The 22,350-nt window shown below is 32.0% G+C and overlaps 1 protein-coding gene across 1 annotated transcript; it reads right to left on the minus strand.

Moving 5' to 3' along the window:
* Positions 1–1,501: 1,501 nt before the first annotated feature.
* On the minus strand, positions 1,502–5,323 carry LOC120072551 (probably inactive leucine-rich repeat receptor-like protein kinase At5g06940). Its single transcript, XM_039024940.1, has 2 exons — positions 2,857–5,323; positions 1,502–2,018 (listed from the first exon to the last, which is right to left on the minus strand). Exons 1-2 carry the CDS (start codon positions 5,147–5,149, stop codon positions 1,645–1,647), a joined length of 2,667 nt encoding a protein of 888 aa, XP_038880868.1. The 5' UTR covers positions 5,150–5,323; the 3' UTR covers positions 1,502–1,644.
* Between the last annotated feature and the right edge of the window lie 17,027 nt (positions 5,324–22,350).

Here is a 22,350-nt window from a genome sequence, read left to right on the forward strand (position 1 = left end):
GTGAGACAAAAGTCAAACCATTAGTTAAAAGTACAAAGTAAAGAAGAATTTGGAGGTGGAAGTTGACTAGTAGTGTCTATAGACTTAATTTTCAAAAACAAAAAATAAAAAATAAAATGGTTACTAAACAAAGTCTTAGGTCTCGTTTGGGTTTTTATTTTTAAAACTTAAGCCTATTGATACTACTTCTTCCAACTTTCTTCATTTGTTATCTACTTTTTACCAATGGTTTAAAAAAACTAAGCCAAAATTTGAATATTAAAAAAGTTGTTTTTGTTTTTAGAATTTGACTAAGAATTCAACCATTATACTTAAGAAATATGCAAATCATTATAAGAAATGGGAGGAAATAGACTTAATTTTCAAAAACCAAAAACAAAAAACGAAATGACTACCAAACAAGGTCTATTTTTTGTTTTCAATTTTTGAAAATCAAACTTACAAAAATCTTTTCTATCTCTTAATTTTTTAGATTAGTTCTATACTTTCTAATCATATTTTCAAAATCCAAATTAAGTTTTGAAAACTAAAAAAAATTGTTTCAAAGAATTAAACTCTTTTACTCAAGAAAGATAAAAATCAACCCAAGCAATTACGAGGAAATAAACATAATTTTCAAAAACAAAAAATTAAATAGTTGTCAAGTGTGTTTGAGAGGGGAAAAAAAAACAAGTAACCCTTACATTTATTTACTCTTCATCCTCTAATGATTCCTTGAATAGAAATCGAAAACTTTTACCTTATAATCAATTCATAGAAATTAATGACTAGGGATTAAAAATGTTGCAAAGTTGATATTTGTTCATCTATGATTGTTAGTATAATTTTCTATAAGAACTAAAAGATGGGAAATAAATTATGTTACATTATTTATTTTAATTTTATAGTTCAACAATTTGGAGAGAGATTTGAACTATTGACCTTTGCAACAAATACCTTCCTACTCATGGATTATGAATTTATAATATATTTATGATATGTTTATTCATGATAAGAGATGTGTAGTATTATTATTGAATATCTTATACAAACTTGAAGTAGCATCTCTCTATCTAATTTATATAAAATATTTAGAAAATATCAATTTATACTCCTAAAGTTCAGATGTTATATCAATTTAAATCATGAATTATTAATTATGTCAAACTAAACCACCCTAAACTAATAGTTATAGATTTTACATAATATTAGTGGATCAAAATTTGAAAGAAAAAATATGCAAATTGTTACACTTGAAAATTCAATGTCTAAATTGATATAATTATTAGTTCAGAATCTGAACTGATACAACTCTAAAATTTAAGAGTATAAATTGATATTCGCACAAATTTTTTTTTATAAAAATACATATTTCTGGTACGCCAAATGTTGTACAAATAAATTAAAACTTCAAAAACTTATCATACGCTTCTTCCTCTCAAAACTCCAAAGCAATTACATTACACCAAAACTTAAAGCATCTTCACTTGAAAATCAAAATGAAGTAAAATAAAATAAAATAGGAAACTTGAACAAATCCTGTATTTACCACTGATTGTTGAGCACATTCAGAAATACCATGCTCCAAACATCAATCAAAAAGTCTCCTAGAAAGATATATGGATTTGGATATACAGAAACAAGTCATGGAGCAAGAGGAGGATTTCAGCTTGAAACCGAACTATCCTCTGCAGCCGAGAAGGTTGCATCGTGAAGGTTCGTTGTCGAGCCGATCAGTTGAAGGGCCTTGGTGACTTCGAGCATCGATGGTCGTTTTTCAGGCATCATAGAACTGCATTGGAGTGCTATGTCTAGAGCTTCCAGCATCTGTCCTTGAGAATGCTCCGAGATGCTCGGGTCCAAGACTTGGGAAGCTCCATTGGCTATGTTCACCTTCCTTCTCACCCACTGGACGACGTCGAGAGAGTCCTCCGTTGATTCCAATCGCTCAGCTTGTCTACCAGTCAACAGTTCTAGCAACACTACACCAAAGCTGTACACATCCATTTGCTCTGTTGCCTTTTTGGTGTATTTATATTCTACATGATAGATGAAATAAGACTCTTTAGATATCACTTCACTAATCCTTGAATTCTATATTAGTAACATGTTTTGATCAATGTCTTATGGATCTCAGTAGAAAATCAAGTTTGGTTCAATAACTCGTGAATTTAGATCCCATTTAATAACCATTTGTTTTTCATTTTTCGTTTTTGAAAATTAAATCTATTTTTTCTCAGTTTCTTACAATGGTTTTTATCCATCTTAAGAAAAAGATTTGAATTCTAAGCCAAATTCCAAAAACAAAAATAAGTTTTTAAGGCCACGTTTGGTAATCATTTAGTTTTTGGTTTTTAGTTTTTAAGAATTCAGCTTATAAACACCAATTTCAGCTTTAAATTCTACTTCCTACCAATTGATTTAAAAAAGAGAACCATGTTTTGGGACTAAAAAAAGTAGTTTTTGTTTTTGGAATTGGCTTAGAAGTCAACTCTTTTACTTAAGATAGAAGAAAACCATCGTAAGATATTGAGAGGAAAACGAGCATAATTTTCAAAAACCAAAAACTAAATGGCTACCAAACAGGACCTAAGATTACTTTTCTTTAGTTTTCAAAACATAACTTGATTTTTTAAAACGTTGGTAGAATGTAGAAATTTAAAGGTAAAATTAGTGTTTATAGGTTTAACTTTCAAAAGCTAAAAACCAAAAACCAAACGGTTACCTAACCGCCTTAGTTATCAAAAGAATCCTATATAACCCAACTCGATCAAAACGGATTCAATCAGATTGATCTATTTTTTGGAATATCAAGGTTTTCAAACACCCTAGTTCACTAGTAATCTTATTCAATGTTGATCATAAAGTTTTGTGTACCTGGTGCAATATAGCAGGAATGAGAAGATTCCGAAGCTACTGTTGAGTGAAATGCAGACTCTCCAACAATATGGTGAAGAGCAAAATCCGTGAGCTTTGGGACAAAGTCCGCATCCAATAGAATGTTCGACGATTTGACGTTTCGATGAAGTAAATGTGGGATATAGTCCTTGTGAATGTAAGCTAGTCCTTGGGCAACCTCAATGGCAATTCTCAGTCTTACATTCCAATTTAGACAAGAATCATTTCTGCATATCAAGTCAGCCAAGCTTCCTTTGTGTAGGAATTCATAAATCAGAAAAATGGCATCATCAGAATGGCAAAACCCCAGAATTTTGATGATGTTTTTGTGCCTGATCTTGGCCAATGTCTTGACCTCGGCTTTCAACGACTTCCATGAACGACTCCCAAAATTAACAAGTTTTTTTACGGCGATCAGTTCACGGCTCGGTAAGCTTAAAGTGAACACTTGGCCAAAAGCTCCTCCACATCCTTGTGCAGTCTTCTCATTCATCCCCATGATCAGCTCATGCTCACTGATTCTTAGAGGATAGAAGTAGACCGAATGCCAGTTATCGACTCGGGATTTTGGTCTGTAGGATCGATAATACAGAATGAACCCAGCAGCTAAACTCAGAACTCCTAAAACACAAGCTATAGAGATGAGGGCACATGTCATTTTGTTAAGTCCATACATATGGTTTGTTGGATGGCCTTGAGAACAAGGAGTTTGCAAACCAGGGCCACAAAGATCAGGATTTCCTTGCAGAAATGAAGCGGGTAGCCCCGAAATCAAAGAGAATGGAACAGAGCCCGATAGTTGATTGAACGAAACATTAAAGAGCGCAAGCTTTAAGTTTTCGAGTCCTTGAGGAATCGAACCAGTGAGATTGTTATCAGAAAGATCAAGATAAGTTAAAACAGGTAGATTTACAAGGGAAGAAGGAATTCCTCCAGTAAGACTATTGCCTGCTAAGGACAAAGAGACCAGTTTCTTGCAATTTTTCAGCTCGGGAATTCGACCAGAAAGAGAATTGTGGGACAGATTAATTATACTCATTAATGGAGAATCACAGAAGTTTGGTGGCAGTTCACCATAAAAGTGATTGAGTGACACAGAGAATCGGTATAAGCTTCGAATCGACCCGAGACCCCGAGGTACTCTGCTCGAAAAGCTGTTGTTATCAAGCTGAACTTGCTCAAGCTGATCAGCCATTGATATAGACTCTGGGATTTCACCAGAGAAACCATTGTTTTCAGCTCTGATGAGCTTGATCTTAGGCAATGACCACAAAGCTTTAGGAAAATCCCCAGAAAACCCATTGTTCTGAACTTGAAACCTCTCAAGGTTTAAGCACTGGTTCAAGGAATTAGGCAAACTCCCAGTTAAAAAATTGGTATGAACACTAAGACTCACAAGGCCTTTTCCACTACAAAATCCATTTGGGAAAGACCCTATAAGCTTATTGTCAGAAACATCAAAATGCACCAAATTCTTCAAAGAAGAACCCAACATTTCAGGGAGTTTCCCAGTGAGGTTGTTTTGAGAAAGATCCAAAACACTCAAACTTTTCAAACCCAGCAAAGAAGAAGGGATTTCACCATAGAAACCAGAGCTGTGAAGCAATAACACCTCAAGTTTCTCAAGCTTCCCAATCTCACTGGGAATATCACTCAACAGATAAGAATTTTCAGACAAATCAACAATAAGAAGATCAGTCAGATTATGAAAGACAACAGAAGGCACTGTACCAGAAATCAAGTTGCTTCTGAGATTGAGAATCTGAAGATTCTTCAAAGCTCCAATGCCCTCAGGAATCTTCCCTTCAATGTGATTCTTCCCAAAATCAAGCACTCGCAAGGAACTAAACAGAGAAATCTGATCTGGGATCGTTCCCCAAATAAGATTATTACTCAGATTCAAAGTCTCCAACGAGCTGCACTGCGAGAGATGAAGAGGAATCGGCTGATTAAACCGATTATCCGCAAGATTAAGATGGGTCAAACGAGGGAGCTCACAAATGGAAGATGAAATTTCACCAGAAAGGTTCAAACCCTGAAGATAAATGGCGGAAACTGAAAGCAAAGAAGAAGAAGAGTTGGCACAAGAAATTCCAGTCCAATTACAGAAATGGGTCTGAGAAGAAGAAACCCAATTCGAGAGAGAGTTTGTTGAATCTTTAATGAAGGCTTTGAAGGCCAAAAGGGTCGATTCCTCAGATGAAGAAGAACCCAAAATGAAGAAAGCGAAGGCCAAAGAGAGCAACAATGGAGGTTTGAAGTGGGAAGCCATGGCAGGGAGTGAGAGTGAGCTCTGTACTTCAGTACTCCAATTTTTATATATATAATGAAACGAAAGAAGAAACGGGAGTGAGAAATTTGTTGGAAAAAGTCTTCAGCCTTTTACTTTGAGCCAATTTTCTCGAGAAACGTTTCTTGGGGAAAGAAATTGACTTGGGAAGAATTAAGAATTAAAGAAAAAAAAAGTTAGAAAAGGATTCATATAATATAATAATATAATAGTTGATTTGAATCACGGGTATAGTTTTAGCCAATAAATGCCAAAAAGTTGAAACATTGGCCTTCTTTCTTCCTGCATGGCGTTTGTTTCAAAGGGAAAGAAGTGCGAAAAAAGAAATTATATTTCACTCTCTCTCTATATATAATAAAATTAAAAATCGATCGGTCCATTACACTGAGGTCAAGGATGCACTATAAGAAATTTCAACCTTAGTGAGTAGATTATGTCCTGTCTCCATCTCGTTTTATCCTCATATTTATAATGAGACTATTCACTTTATATTGTTTGGTTTCTTTAATAATTTTATTCATTTAAACCTTTCAATTTAGAAGATTTCGGACACAAATGAGTTTTCATCTTTTCAAATTAGATTTTAGATGTAATTATTAGTGACTTGTTCTTTCCTTTGGCTCCTTGAGGTGGATTTCTATTAATTTCCATTTTCAAATATATATTATGTAACCAAAATTTCTTGGACAGGTATTAGACATATATTATTGATCATAAAATTAGTGGTTCGAATCTCGTATCCCAATTTTTTGTACTGAAAATAATTAATGATAATTTATCTGTCTTTCATCTCAAATTTATTCTTAATGTACTTTTTTTTAGTATAGTAATTCAAACATATATGTCTAATATGTACCAAATTTACTCTTGTCTTTGTTAAATCCAAAAGGAGAATAATAGAAAAATTACGGTTCCATTTAGTAACCATTTGATTTTTTGTTTTTATTTTTCAAAATTAAGCATATAGACATTTCCACTTCCAAATTTCTTTCTTTATTATCTACTTTTTACCGATGGCTTAAAAGACCAAGCTAAATTTTGAAACTAAACAAAGCACTTTTTAAAAACTTTCTTTTTTGGAATTTGGCAAATAATTCAATCATTCTACTTGAGAAAAATGCAAATCATAGTAAAAAATTAAGAGGAAATATGCTTAATTTTCAAAAACAAAAAATAAAAAATCAAATGGTTATCAACCTACACTTTTAGTGGTTGAGATTTAAAGTTTGTTTAAAATTGTTAGGCTTTGTTTAGTAACTATTTGGTTTTAGTTTTTTTTTTTTCTTTTGAAAACTAAGTTTATTTTCTCTCAATTTCTTACAATGAAAAGTTGAATTCTTAACCAATTTTTAAAAATTATTTTTTAATTTTTAAAACATGACTTGGTTTTTTAAAACATTAATAAAAAGTAGATAAAAAGTACGAAATTTATGGATGTTTATAGATTTAATTTTTAAAAATAAAATAATAAAATAAAATGATCAACAAATAAAGCTTTAGCCGTTAGATTTAAGAAATGTGGTACTTTAGATTTTGTACTAATGAAATTCATCAAAATTAATCGAGGGGTTGACTTGGCTTTTAAAAAATTATAATTGTAATTAAATCTCTCTTTCTCCACTCTTCCCCTACTCGATCACTGCCCAACTCGATTTCCTTCCGTAAATTAAACTTACACCCTTCAATTTCCTTTTTTTTTTCTTCTCAGGGGATTGTTTTAAATATTAAAATTATCGAAAATATTTTTAAATATGACAAAATATTATTGTTTATCAATGATCTATGAAGCAAAAATATAGATATGGCTACACGATACGGATACGATCAGATACGATGATTCGTTAATTTTTAAAAAACTAAGATACGGATACGTCTAAAGATGCGTCATTTTTTAATATATTCTTTTAATATATATTTCTAAAAAACAAGGATACTGATATACATTTTCATTTTCTTTAAAAAATTATAGGATATAGATAAATTTAGCATACAAGTTAATAATAATAGCACAAAATAAAATACAGACACTGAAATACAATAAAAAAAACATCTAAGATGTTGAAGTACAATAGCTAATAAAATGCAATAGAAAAGTGACTCATATTGCAAAGAAGAAGAAGATTAGAGGGAGAATTATGAAGATAAACGAATAACTTCTTCATTGAATTGCTGAAGATATCCAAATGATTTATATTTTGGTGGACTTTGTGAAAACTCAAATGTGAATATGGAGATTAGATGATTCTAGTCTAGGGTTTGGTTTTTTTTTTTCTTCTTCTTTTAGTTTTGGACTCGAGTAGTGATCTTTTTAAATAGGTTGCCTAGTTTTAGATTGGAAAAAATTAGATGAGTTACTTGCATTTTTTCTTTTAAAAAAATACGCGTAGAAATAAATATATCAAATCGCGTATCAGATATGTATCTAGAAAGTATTTGAAAGTATCGGTATCCGATCGATACATATCTGATAGTGATTCTTTGTCTCACATGATATATCTGTGCTTCATAGTCAATGATAGATTGTGATAGATATCTATCATTGACATTAATAAATGTCTATTGTTGTCTGTCACTGACAGATATTGATATTTTGTTATATTTGCATACAAATTGACTCATTTTTCTTTATTTGAAAATAACATATTTTTCTACCTTAAATTTCTACCTTTTTTTTTTTTAAAAAAAAATTTTGATAAATAAAGTTTTTTTTTATAATTTTTTTAACCTTACAATCAACTTACAAGAGTTTCCTTTTTTCCTTTTTGTTTTTATTTCTTAATCTTCCATTGTTTTTGTTTTATGATTTTTTTTTTAATATGGGTATGCATATTTTTTTTTGTTTAAATTCTATTTTAGTCTCTGAATTTTTAATATTATTCTATTCTGGTCCTTAAATTAAAAAAAAATAAATTATGTTAACTATTTAATAGAAATTTGGGAGAGCTTGTTTTTTTTTATGACTATTCTCTATATATATTGAGCAAGATAAAGGTAAAAATAAAAAAAAAATAACTAACACACCAAAATACTAAATGACCAAAATTTTGAACTAAAAATATCTTTTAAATTCTCCCACTTTGTCACCTTATTCAAAATTAAAACTATAGATTTTTTAGTGTAGCTAACTTATTTGATAGTCTAGTCATCAAAAAACACAAATCATCTTGCCATTTTGTTAAAGAGTTAACAAAATCTTAATATAGTATGAACCAAAATAAGCACTTTTTTATATGTTCAGGGACCAAAACGAACAATTTTAAAAGTTTAGGGACCAAACAAATATTATACAAAATTCAGGAACTAAAACAGACATTTTTTAAAGTTTAGGGATCAATATAGAACATTGTTCAAAATTTTTGGGACCAAAATAAGGTTTAAACTTTTTTTTAACTTACAATCAAATTACCTTCCTACCCTTTTTTTCTTCCTTAAGGTTTTCATCATAGTTGTTCATTCTTGGTCGCCAACTTCAACGATTTATTTATTGATGTTAAGTCAAAATTGCTTGATGAGAAGCCTTTTATTTATTTATTTTTCTCTCTTTGTGAGATTTTATCAAATGTGTTAGAAATGAGTGAATTTTGTAATAATGTAACGTCACATTTACCTATTGTTAACGAAAACGGATGAATTATAGTAGGATTTTATTGATAGATCAATCGTAATGGATTATATATTTTTTATCGTGTTTACCTAGAATGATGAATCTATCATATTTACTATTATCGTTATTGTTATCGTTACCGTTTAGGGTCAAATGATAATAGTAATAGTAAATGTGACAGATTCATACTTCTCGTACTGTAATAGTAATGCTAACAATAATAATAACTATAACGATAAAATAATTTCCAAACAGATTGATCCCCCTCTGCTCCTAAATCATATCGTGAGTGAGCCTCAAATGTCAGTATAGATACAAAATACAAGTGAAAAACATCAAACATAATCAAATATGATCCACTTTTTATATTACTATTAATTTATTTCATTTCCCCTGCAGTAAATGTGGCTTAAATGTATTATATTTGAAAATAATTATGATTTAAAAAATTAAAGTATAATTACAGTGTTTTACCATTTCTTATGTTTTGGTTTTATGTATATTATCTTAATAACATATTTAAATTTAATTCTGATTAGATAATTTATGGTAACTGGAAATAAAGCAAACATTATTAGATTGCAATTATAAAAACGATATGTCTAATTTACATGTATCTCTCATTAATATCTTAGTTCCTATTTGCGATGGGATGTGGTTCTATATATTCTTCAAGTATATGTCTAATGAGTTTAAATAGATGTAATTGATATCAACGAGATATAACTATTCGAGTGGAATTAGTTAATACATCGAATCGTTCCATCCTTTAATTTTATATATAGATGAGATGATAGTGCATGTATAAAGAATACAAAAAAAATCACCTTGTGTATGCATATTAAAAAAAAATGATTTTTTCATGTGATCAATTAAAACTTCGATAACCAACGTGCATCATATGTATTCATTACTAGTTTATACTAATATATAAAATAAGCTATAGGGAGAAAATTTTTCTTTTTCTTTTTTGTCCCTTCATTATTAATCCATATTTATTTTAAGATAGGCAAATATCATAAAAGTAAAATTAAGAGAAAATAAATTTAAATTTTAAAAACAAAAACTAAATCATTATGAAAAAAAAAAAAGTTAAATAAGCGAAATTTATATCTCAAATAGCAAATGAAAGGAACTAATTTGTTTAGAAAAATTGTTTTAAATGACATAATTATTGAAAATATTTTCAAATATATCAAAATTTGAAAATATTATAGTCTATCAATGATATACATGATAGATATTTAAAGATGTCTATCAATAATAAATGATAGTAGTATATCAATAGTGATATTTTGTAAATATATTTGTTCATTTTGCTATATTTGAAAATAACTAATTTATTTATTTGTTTATTTTCCTTTCTTCTTTTTGGTTGTTACATAGCCTCAAATTTTAATACTAACTTTAGTAAGATTAAAACAAACTTTTATAAGCGATTAAGTAATAAAGAAAATTATTTTTTAACAAAACATTTTATATATTATCTTTTATCAACAAAGCATAGGAATAGAGAGGTGGTGGGACACAAAGAAAACAGCAAAGGTCATGTAAAATGTCAACTTGTACGGCTAAATATTATTTTATATATAGCACAATAAATATTATGTTTCAATTTTTTCTCTTTTTTTCTTCTTAAATTGTATTAATGTGCAAACTTAAGTACAGTTTGACGAATTAAAAAGAGTCAAAGATTTAAATTTCTATCTTCAGATATATGTTGAAATAATGATTATTATTAATAATGGTAATAACGTAAATATTATTGAAATAATATTTTAAAAATATAAATACAAATGTATTAATATTACACATGCTTTTTATTCCACATGCGAAAATAAAACTTTCAAATTTTCTATCAATAATTTTCAAAAGGCTGAAACAAAAAATTTTAAAAGGCCAAAGGCTAGCTTGAAAAATAAAAAAAGCGATGTTTGAATTTTGTTTTTATTACTTTCAAATTATGTTATGATAAAGCTATGGAAAAGAATCCTAAGTGATATTATTAATGGAAAGAAAATAATTGGGGACATGACCTTCCACCTACCATTCTAAACCAAACCCTAAACCACATTTCAAATTCCTTTGACTACTCTAACTTATATTTAAACTATCTTTTCTATAAATAAAAAAAAATTAGGACTTTTTGAAAATCATTTCTAAAAATAGTTTTTTTTTTCAATGAGGTAAAATAGTTCCTTGTTTTTCTTTTAATAAAATATTTTATTATATGTTATGAGTCCCATCACCTAGAAAATTAGGTCCCTAGCTTCAGCTCAAACATGTAAACGCAAAGGATTAAGCCCGATATGGCATCTGTCAACCAAATATGATCTCAGTTACATGGCTTGTAACATTTCGAATTTTTTCCGTAATTTTCATTAAACTATCTTGAAATATTTGAGCGTTTTTTTTAAAATTTAGGATTAAAAATTTAATTTAGAAGAAAAGATAATTAATTTAAAAGATATTTGTAAATAATTGAAATGTCAATTCAGAACATGTGCTACAGTTGAATAACAATAATACCGCAGACACAATTGTTGGTCATGATAATACTGATGTCGATGGGATTGTTGAGACTACTGAAACTAGAGTTGGGACAATTAATGAAGTAAGTTTACAAGCACCAACTGAAATTACTAATGCTAGTCAGCATGACACAACAACCATCACTCAATTGTATGCTCCAAAAATACATGTTAATGCTAGTAATTAGCATCCTATGATTACAGGAGCTAAACATGGAATTTCAAACTCAAAGCTCTTACAGTAAACTATGAAGCCATGAAACACCCTCAATGGAAAAGGGCAATGCAAGAAAAATATAATGTGTTGATGAAAAATTGCACATGGGATTTGGTTACTCTACCTACAAATTAGAAAATCATAGGCTGCAAATGGGTTTTCAAGAACAAAAGGAACTCAGATGGATCTATTTCCAGATACAAAGTGCATCTAGTGACTAAAGGATTTCATCAAACAGCATACATTGATTATACTGAAACATATAGTTCGGTCATTAAGCCTATAACCATACGAGTTCTATTAACTTTAGCTCTTGCTCATGGCTGGTTTATATGTCAAATAGACATAAATAATGCTTTTCTACGTGGCTCTCTATCTAAAATTGTTTATATGGAGCAACCTATTGGTTTTGTTCAAGGAAATATGTTCTTTTGGTGTGTAAACTCCGAAAAGCTCTTATATGGTTTGAAGCAGGCTCTTTATGCGTGAGTTGAAAGATTGAGTTCATTTCTTCATTCATTGGGCTTTTCATCTTCAAGAGTTGACTCATCTTTACTATTTCGACACAGTCATGATGAATCTTGTTATATTCTAATCTATAGGTAGATGATATTATCATTATGGGCAGCTCACAATAGATCATCACTGAATTGATACATACATTGAATGGCCAGTTTACTTGAAGGACCTCGCTTTACTCAACTACTTTCTTAGGATTGAAGTTTCATATCCATCTAGTGGAGGTATTTTTCTTTCACAATCTAAATACAAACTTGATCTATTAGAGAAGACAAATATGTTTGATGCAAAAGGAATCTCCACTCCTATGGTCAGTGGACTACTACTTTCAGCTCATCAAGGAGAGAAAATGTCTGACGTTAGACTATATCGAAGTGTGGTGGGTGCCTTACAATATGCAACATTCACTAGATCAGAAATCTCTCTTAGTGTAAATAAGGCATGTCAGTTCATGCATTCTCCAACCATGATACATTGGCAATTGGTAAAGCGGATCCTGAGGTACTTGAAAGGGACAATCAATGATGGTTTACTTCTTTCAGTCCCTTCCACTCTTTCATTACATGGATATGAAGACTTTGATTGGGCCTCTGGTCTTGACCCAAACCTACCTCAAGTTATTGTTTCTTCCTTGGAGGAAACGTGATAACTTGGGGATCAAAGAAATAAACAATCATCTCTCAATCGAGTACAAATGTTAGCTATAGCTACTACTGAATTGGTATGGTCACATTTTTTTTATATGAGAATCTCCTTGCCACATAAATCGATCCTCTGGTGTGATAATTTGAGTGTTGTACATCTCAGTATAAATCCTATCTTACATTTAAAAACCAAACATGTCGAGTTAGACATATATTTTGTAAGAGATCTTGTTCTAGTTGGGTTTATGTCCTAAAACTCGTGGTATGTAAACAATGAAGCTTATTCTGAAAATTTAATAAGTGTTATTGAATAGATCTATTGCTTGAATAGAAATCCAATAAAGCTAAAAATCCCTTGACTATTGAATGAGTACTTGAACTTTATGTAGAACATAAAGGTGGATCAGGTTCAAGTAAATAGTCAAAATGATCTATAGTACATGGATAAGGTTGGGTACCTTATTCTGGTAACATTATTGGATGTGGCCTGCTCTATAGTTGTTACACAAAGTTATAAATTACTATAAACGAAGTGATCCTAATTCGTTCATGTTGGACATGAGGGGTGAGGGTGTCCTTGTGCAAAAGAGTTTGTACAAGATTATACCACAAAATGAGTCACTCTTACTTTATAATGCTGTTTACTGTTTAAGACTGACTATTTCAAAGCGATGACCTAGGTAACTTGACCTTAATCCTGAGCTAACTATGAACTCCTGTTTATCTGGGATTGCCCTTAGATTTGCATAGGTGAGGGTTGGCTCAACAGCGCCAACTCAATATGACAGTCATTTCAGGGTAAGACTGGATAGATAGCTGGGGACATAGGCTGCAAGAGGGAATTTACTCCTACCCGCTTTAGGGATAGTAGAGAGGTTGTCCCCTTAAGTGTTGATTCTAGGGCTTGAACAATGGATCCTGCCCTCTCATTTGGCATGAGAGGGACTCCGTTTTGTGATTGGATCACAAAACAATTGTTCATTAGGGGATCAATGGGGACTTAAAGAACAAGAGGTAATTTCGGGGGTAAAATAGAGATTTGACCCAACAAACAATCTGTGAAGGGCTAACTTATTAATCATGGTTATATCGAGTGGACATAATATATCTATAGTGAGGGAAGTTCAACTATGAGTTTTAGTGGAGTGACCCATTAGTTAACGAATGGAGGTTAGATCGGTCTAATGAGTTTAGCCAATTAATCTCGGATCGTTGGAGTCTATGATTTATAGGTCCATGAGGTCCCCCTATTAGCTCGGAAATGGATTAGCTCTAGAGTAGTGTGATAAGTTAATTTGAAACGTTAAATTAGAATCAAACAAAATTGGAGAAAATATATTTAAATATGATTTAAATATATGAAGATGAATTTGTGTAAAAATTAATTTAATATTGATATTAAATTAATTAGAATTATTTAAATTGTTTAAATAATTATTTATTAATTATAAAATTAATTTGTAAAATTAATAAATTTTGATTTTAGAAATAAAATATAATTTTAAAATCAAAATAGATTTTGGAAATTGAAAAATCACACAAACTTGAAAAATGGGTTTTTCAAGTTCATCTTCAACTTGCTCACTAGGAACCCACCACCTCTTCTTTGGTTTACTCCAAGCATGAGCCGCATCCCATACAGCACATCTCTTTCCATGATAGTCTGCAATATATTGAAGAGATTGGAGTAAAGAAAAAGATGATGAACTGATTGAATTTTTGCTGAAAAATTCGGATGAAGAAGGTTTTCTTCAATAGGTTGGTTCAGTGAGCTTTCTCCATATTTTCTTTGATTCCAACTTATTTTGAGTTCCACAACTCAATCTAGAGCACCAAGAGGATAGTAGGGAAGATCTTGTGGTGGTCTACACAAGGATTTGGAGGATTTTGCAGCTGAAAAATGGAGATTTTGATGGTTCGACCAAGGTATGTTCTTGAAACCCATTATACTCTATTTTAGCATGTTTCTTTTCAACTAAAATTAATGAATTAGAATGCTTATGGATCCTGATTTCTTCTGCTGCGTGCTGGTGTTGATCCAACAGTTCTCCCCCCCGCTATCTGCTACTAGCTTCTCTCATCTCATATCCAAGCTCAATGTGCAATCTTTATTGTCATGGGGAAGGGGGAGGGGTAAAGATAGCACATTAGACATGTTAAGCTCACATGCTTTACACTAGGATGAACCTAACCGAACCCAACCATGAAACATTTGGGTTGGGTTGGTTCGGGTTGATCGGATTATTTTTGTTCTAAAAGAAAGTAAGTTGTTAATATGTAGAAATTTGATTTAATTATTTTCATATATTGAATTAAGATTAACAACTCAATTTTAATTTATATAATGAATATTTTCTTTCCAAAGTGCTAAAAAAAATATTTGTAGAAGTTGTTGGAGAATAAATTACCCAAAAAAAAATGATAAAACTTAAATAAATATATGTATATATGATTGTATCATAAGTAAAAAATATACATTGTAAAATTAATAATAAATTCGGGTTGGTTCAGGTTGGTTTGGGTCATTTTAAGTGAACTCATGAACCAACCCAACTCACAAAAAATTCATTTATTTGAACCCAACCCAACCCAAATGAGTTGATAATCCAACCCAACCTGAATGTTGGGTTGATTTTTTTGGGTTATCGGATTTTTTGAACACCCCTACTTTGCACGTGTGAGTGAGGTCCATTAAAAGAGGTTATATATTTGGTTTTTATTGTTTCTGATAAAACAAAGTCTGTTATAGAAGGTTTTCCCCTTTCTTTGAGCAGATGATATAAATTTCTTCTTGTATTCTTGTTGAAATGTTGAGAATGAAATGAGAAAGTTTTCCTCCTAGTTATCGAGTGTTCTTTCATTATTCAAAGACTTGCCTCTGTCCATCGCACGTCTTAAGCCTTTGACGACGGTCACTTAGCTATGGGTATTTCCTCTCTCTTTCACGCAGCTCTCTCTCTCTAACTTGTTTCCACTGACAGCGGAAAGGCACTACTTCTAGTCGGCATCAAGGTCGCACCACCGTTGTGAGCCACTGGTTCTTGGGTCGGATTCTTGGATGTGGGTGTCATGTTTGAATTTTGAAGTTTCTTCGTTTTATCTTGAATACCCATTAGGTGTTGGGCATGAATTTAAGTTACCCATAATATTTGATCATAGATTTGAGTTTCAAGGAGGCTATTAGTGTGCTGCCAATGAAATTAAGGTAGTTTCGATAGGATTTTTAGTAAGTATTTATGGTTTCATGGCTATTTGGAACGCTTAAGGTTGTTGTAAATTGGGTTTTACATCTATATTTTCGCGTTGATTTAGGAACGTGTTGATTGGGGGAGGTTGAGGGTGTTTTTTTAATCGAGTTATTACTCTGATTTTAGCATGACTATACGTTTGGAATTGGGCATAAAGGTTAAATTTAATTTTAATTCAGGACCTAGGATTTAATACAAAGTTTGTGGAAACTAGAAGGGAGTTCAGTTGCTTAGATAAATATTTTAGCTCAAAATCTGAGGCAAGTGATCTTACTACTAGAACCGCCCTCACACCAGGCGACCTAGACCATAACATTTTATTTGAATTGTTTGGATGGAATTTAGAAGCATGACATAATTACAACTGTCCTATGAGCATGATATTGTTTGATTTGTCTGTTAACATTGATAAGCATGATATAAACAAAGTCGGTTTATGAGCACGATATTATTCACATATATGTTTATGTGTGGGACCCTAAGACATGTACTATGATTTTTTTATGATGTGACTGTTACGAATGCTATGGTAGATGCCATGAGACGATAGAATTGGCTACCCACACCATTGCATTACAGCTCCGTGAATCAATGGGTTCACAACTACATTATAGCTCTGTGAACCAATGGGTTCACAACTACATTATAGCTTAGTGAACTGACGAGTTCACGACTACATTACAACTCTGTGAACTAATGAGTTCACAACTACATTACAACTCCTCAAATCGACAGATTCATAACTACATTACAACTTTGTAAAGTCTAGAGTTCACAACTAGATTACAGCTTCGTGAACTGACGAGTTCACAATGGCATTACCGCTCCCTGAATTGACAAGTTCACAATTATTTTACAACTTCGTAGACTGATGGATTCACACCATATTACATATCTGTGTTAGGACAAGTTAAACCGTTCACTAGAAGAGCACATATGAATGGTTAATTATTATGTAATTGTGTCCCACCTACAGTTTGCATTTATAGGATATAAATGCAAAGCCTGACCCTGGTAGTGAAGTTACTTACTGAGTATCTTTTTTATACCCACCCTTTCTTACTTTATGTTTTTCAGGTAATGACAAGTACAGGCCGATGAGTGATAGACGAGACCCGTGACAGAGCCATATGGGACAAAAGAAATAACTTATGCTCAATCTATGTCTTTAGTTATTTGAATGTTTTGAAATTAGGATTTAATGTCAGATAGAATATTTTATTATTTTGAATGTCTGCTTTGTAAATGTTTTAGGGGACCCCGATTAAATGTTTTATTTATTGACTAAATAAATTGATTTGAAATAGTCATCCTTGTTTCAATAATTTTTATGCTTTAATAGTCAAAATGTTTTAAATTTGAAATAGAAAGGTAACGACCCTTGTTAGAGATCTCAAAAGGTTGGGTCGTTATAGTTGGTATCAGAGCCTAAGTCTTAGGTTCTATAGACTAACTTATGATGTAAGTCTAGGTTATGTGTCCCTTATGATCATTTAGGGATCATTCATCCTTGTCAGATATGTTTCTAATTAAGATGTTTTAAAATTTTATGTGCATGACCTTGCCTATTTTTCTTTAAAGGAAGTATTAGGCTTTTAGTTAGAAAAATTAAAGAGAACGAGGATAAATTGCATTAACTTGAGGTGAATTTATGAGAATAATCTAAGCTACGCGATCACATTCTTACAAAAGCCAATACCCTGAAATTTTTAAATTTTACATCTTCGAAAGCAAGATTTTGGTGAAAGAAGCAAATATTCTAAGAAATGAAGCTGCAGCCTTGATTGCAGAAATGGAAGAAAGGCAATATAACTTAAACGCGTAGAAGCATCATGTGATGAAATTAAAGCACGAGATGAGAATTATAAAACAACAAGCATGGCTGGAAAATTGTCAAATCATAGGGCAAGTTGGTAGCCGATTTCAACTCAAGCATGCCTGATCCAATAAATTTGTGACGTGTTTAGACGACACAGTAGGGCATGGAATTCAATGAAAAAGTGTTAGATCATCATTGTTGAGGTGCTTAGAACACTCTTTCTGACACCTATAAATGGGCCACAACAACTCAAGAAAAAAAAGGATGAGACTTTTACAAGAGATTGGTGAAAGCTTTGTCAAAATTCGTTCATCTTCAGCCTCTTGACTTTACTATGAAGATTCTAAGTGAGAACTTAGTCTCTTATCTAGAAAGTGAAGAGAGCTCATCCTCCATCCCTATAGCAACCACTTCAAACAGATAGCATTAGATCTAAAGGAAGTAAGAGATTGCAACCAATGACTTGACACTTCTTCCTGTCACATTTACTTTTACCTTTTTATTTCATAGCTACATTAAGAATTATATGTTTAAGAATTTTGTCATTCTTAGAATGAATATGGATATCATTCATTTCCTCTCACCCATGTTCCTTACTTCCTTCATCATGAGAAACTAAATTTCCAATGGGTTGAGGAGATAAAACCAACATATATAAAAGCATGCATATGTAGAAGTAGATCTTATCTAATCTATGTTTACTTCAACGTCTAATTCAATGAGAACTAGGGTTAGATATAATGTAGTCAACTACTCGAGAGAGTAAGTAACTTAGACTTCCTTAAACAAGGAAACAATTAGTTTTAGAGATAAAGTTGAGATCTTTTGCATGAAATCAACTCAACATGCATTCTAGAGATAGAGATAGAGGTGGTTTCATTTTAAAAAGTTGAAACATGAACGCCTACATATGCATTACTGAAGGAAATATTGGTGAATCTTCTTAACCCTACTTCATTTTAAAAAGGTGGATTGTTTAGTAAGTGTCGCTCTATCGCTAGATCGTTTACACAATCGTTTAGTAAAAGTCACTTTACACAATCGTTTAGTCTCTCGCTTGAAGGCTATCGTGTAATCTCTCATGAGCAAAACAATTAGTAATGCAACTTATGAATTGGTGTTTTACAAAATGAAAACACTTTTCATTTTATCCTTCAGTTATTCAAAACTGAAAAATAACCTCCCACCTTCATGGTTAATGGAGAAAATAACCAACTACAATTATCACATAATTGTTTTAATTATAAATAAATATAATAACTAACTTATCATATTATATTTATAACCTATAGTTTTAATACCACATCATATGTAATATTTAAACCATAGTTCTTTTCTTCTTTATTTAATATAAATCATATTTATATCAATTCCTCCAATATATCTCATACATCATATCAATTATATCACATATAATTGAACCAATTTAATTATATCATATATAATCAAATTCTCTCTTGTTAATTTAAACACTTCAAACTAACCTAAAAATTGATTCTCAACTTGAATCCATTGATCTACCAAGGGGAGCTTATGAACCTGTAGCTTGAAGCTCCAACGGTATGTGAATAACTAATTGAACTCTTTATTCACGAAATCCACCATCTGTTAATTGTTGGGCACTCCACTAAAAACCGATAGTTGCACTCTTCTCACTACAGATATATTTCTGTGTCTATTGAATATAACCAATCAACAGTACGATAACCCTCCACAGATCGCTCGTCGCCAATTTACCATTTTCCCCTGTAATTACATCTAACTCCTTAAGTACCACTGATTCCTCTAATGAACAATACATCATAGTCCTACTATGAGTGAACACCTCTCGAGCCATGAGAAAGTGTATGGCACCATATTATTCAAGCCTTGGAATCAACCCTTAAGGGAGCAATCTATCTACTTACCTCTGCTTCGGAGAAGGAGTGAATTCCATCTTATGTAGCTGAGTTCTCAGCCCCTCAATCAAACGAATCCCCAAAGTGGTAGGTTTGAGTCGGCAATCTGGCCACTCGCACCCATGCAAATCAAAGGACTGCCCATATAGGTAGGAGTTACCAACTCACTCAGGATTAAGATCATGTTACCTATGGTCATCCTAGTGAAATGAAAGTCTCTGTCATGAACAGCGTTATATAACGAGACTAAACATTTTGTGGTTCAGTCTTATACAAACTCCTTTGTATAGGATACCTACACTCGCATGTCTCTACGTGAATGATCAGGATCAGACCATCTGTAGCACTTTACAACACTTGTAACATCTACAAAGCGGGTTGTATTCGTAGTGTCACTAGGATAAGGTTTCCCTCCTTTATCCATATACTGCAAACCATTTAGATTATCATTTAAGGCATTATCCACTTGTATGTCTCCACATATATGCTTAAGTTACAACAATAACAAGGGATTTTAGTTTATTGATTTGTGGTAAATGCAACTAAAATATCTCATGTATCATAGACAACAATGAAGAAAATATCTCATATTATTACATCACAAGCGTTTGTTCATACAAGTGTTTAAAAACTACAGGATCCTATGAGATTTAGGGCATCAACCTTAACATCTACTTCTTAGGTGCCCAAAACTTATAAAAACACTAAATAAACACATTAAACACAGTAACGACTTGAAATTAAGTGGAGCGAGATAACACATTTTTTGTTCTATAAACACCCCAATTTAATTCTCGATCATCCTCGAGCAAGGTAGAATCACATATTTACATAAAAATATGCTTGCTCAATCATAAAGGTCATTATTCTAGTCTCAACAGTCTCCTAAGATAAGATTTGCAATAAAAAATGAAATCCAATTACAATAAATCAATGAAGCACATTTTAAGAGTGATTCTAAATCTATTCATGCATGAATGAGTCCAAAGCCCCACTAATTAAATCCGCACAACCCAAAATGGATTTATAAGGCTCTCAATTTGTTTTTTCTCTACTCTGGCTCGAAGGCTCAAGAATTAAACTTCCTAGACTCAACAATGCAATGACATACTTAAGACAAGAAAACTTTTATTCTACTTCTATCTTTTTCTCAATTTTCTTACTTTATACAAAAGAAGAAACCTTATCTAGACATGTCATCTTCATTTTGACTTGCCCACACAGATTATGTGAAAGACATCCAACGATGAATAACGTCTCCTAACAAGGCGCCAAAGCTTACTCATTCCTCAAGGGTACTTTAGCGTAGATGGAAACTACAGGTCTCATAGTTGCACCAGGTTAATCATAACTTCAAGAAAGAGGATTAATCCCTTTAAAAAATATCAGACAAACTTACTTTTACTCTACAACATGTTTTGCCTTTTTATAGACTTTCTTTTATTTACTCTAACACTTGGCTTTCACGATACAAAACAAGAGTATGGCAAAAAAACGTAGGCATGCATTACTAGGTTAAGCTTTCAGTTTCTTAACACCTATCACCTAGGCTTTTCAGGGTGACAATAAAAATATAATCCACATAATACCACTCTAAGCATGCAAGACCTAATTTTGTTAGACAAAGGATCTAAAGATGTATGAGAAATACGAATTTTTTTTTAAAATGGGCTAAAATTCATGATTACGATCTTTAAACATCATTTCATACAAGTCTAATCACTAAGACAGTGCATCATCAACTCTCTATCATAACAAATCAAGAAAAGGAGCAAGTAAGCATACCAAGCACACAAACATAGTCCGAGCACAACGCTTAAGGACCCCCAAGCTATCACAACGTACCCCACCCCTAACTTAAAATGATGCATTGTCCCCAATGTACCTTCAATCTAAGCCCAATAAAATAAAAGAGTCAAGGGAATAAAAAACCTCCCCGAATGACGTTTTCGAGCATGTAGTCTTTAGGATAAAGTAAGTGGGCTCACGCGTGTATGAAGCTTCTTCTTCTTTTATGGAATGAAAAGAACCTACAAAAGAAAAAGAAGAAGCTAAGCTACGAAAGTAATAAAGGAAAGCAATAAAATTTGAAACCTGGCTACCTCTAGGAAGAATAAATTTTTAACGTTGTTGCTTGACGTGACCTATCCCTTGTCAAGACACAAAGAAATTCTTGTATTTCTCTAGTCCCTTCTTGGATGATTCGATATACCCTGTAAGGCTATAAGGCTTCTCATCTTTTGAAGAGAACCAAAGAAGTCAAATTTGTAGTTTTCTAAAGTAGGCAAAAATGGGAAAAAGAAAGAATCAAATGACTCAAATGACTCTACAGTGTCTAAAGAAAGAAAAGAGTCAATAGACTCGTGAGAACTAAAGGAGAAAAATTTAAAAAGATATGAAATACCAGGCGTTAGAACAGGGCGAGGTTCTTTCAACCTCCAACTCTATCACCTAGATATCGTTGTGTTTAGGCGCGGGGCCCTCTTTAGCATCACAAATTGGAAACATGACATGATATCCTCCTCATCACTAGAGAAGTAACACTTCGCCATAAAGTCTACCTTAGAGGTATAGATGATGGGCTGCTTTGGCACACTTTCCAATCTCTGCACGATACAAATCAGCTAGGCGACATGATTGACCATGTTTTGCAATTGAGCTTGAATGTCATACTTAATTAAAGAGAGCTATTATCAAGTTTAT

Source organism: Benincasa hispida, chromosome 3, assembly GCF_009727055.1.
Source record: "Benincasa hispida cultivar B227 chromosome 3, ASM972705v1, whole genome shotgun sequence".
NCBI lineage: Eukaryota > Viridiplantae > Streptophyta > Magnoliopsida > Cucurbitales > Cucurbitaceae > Benincasa > Benincasa hispida.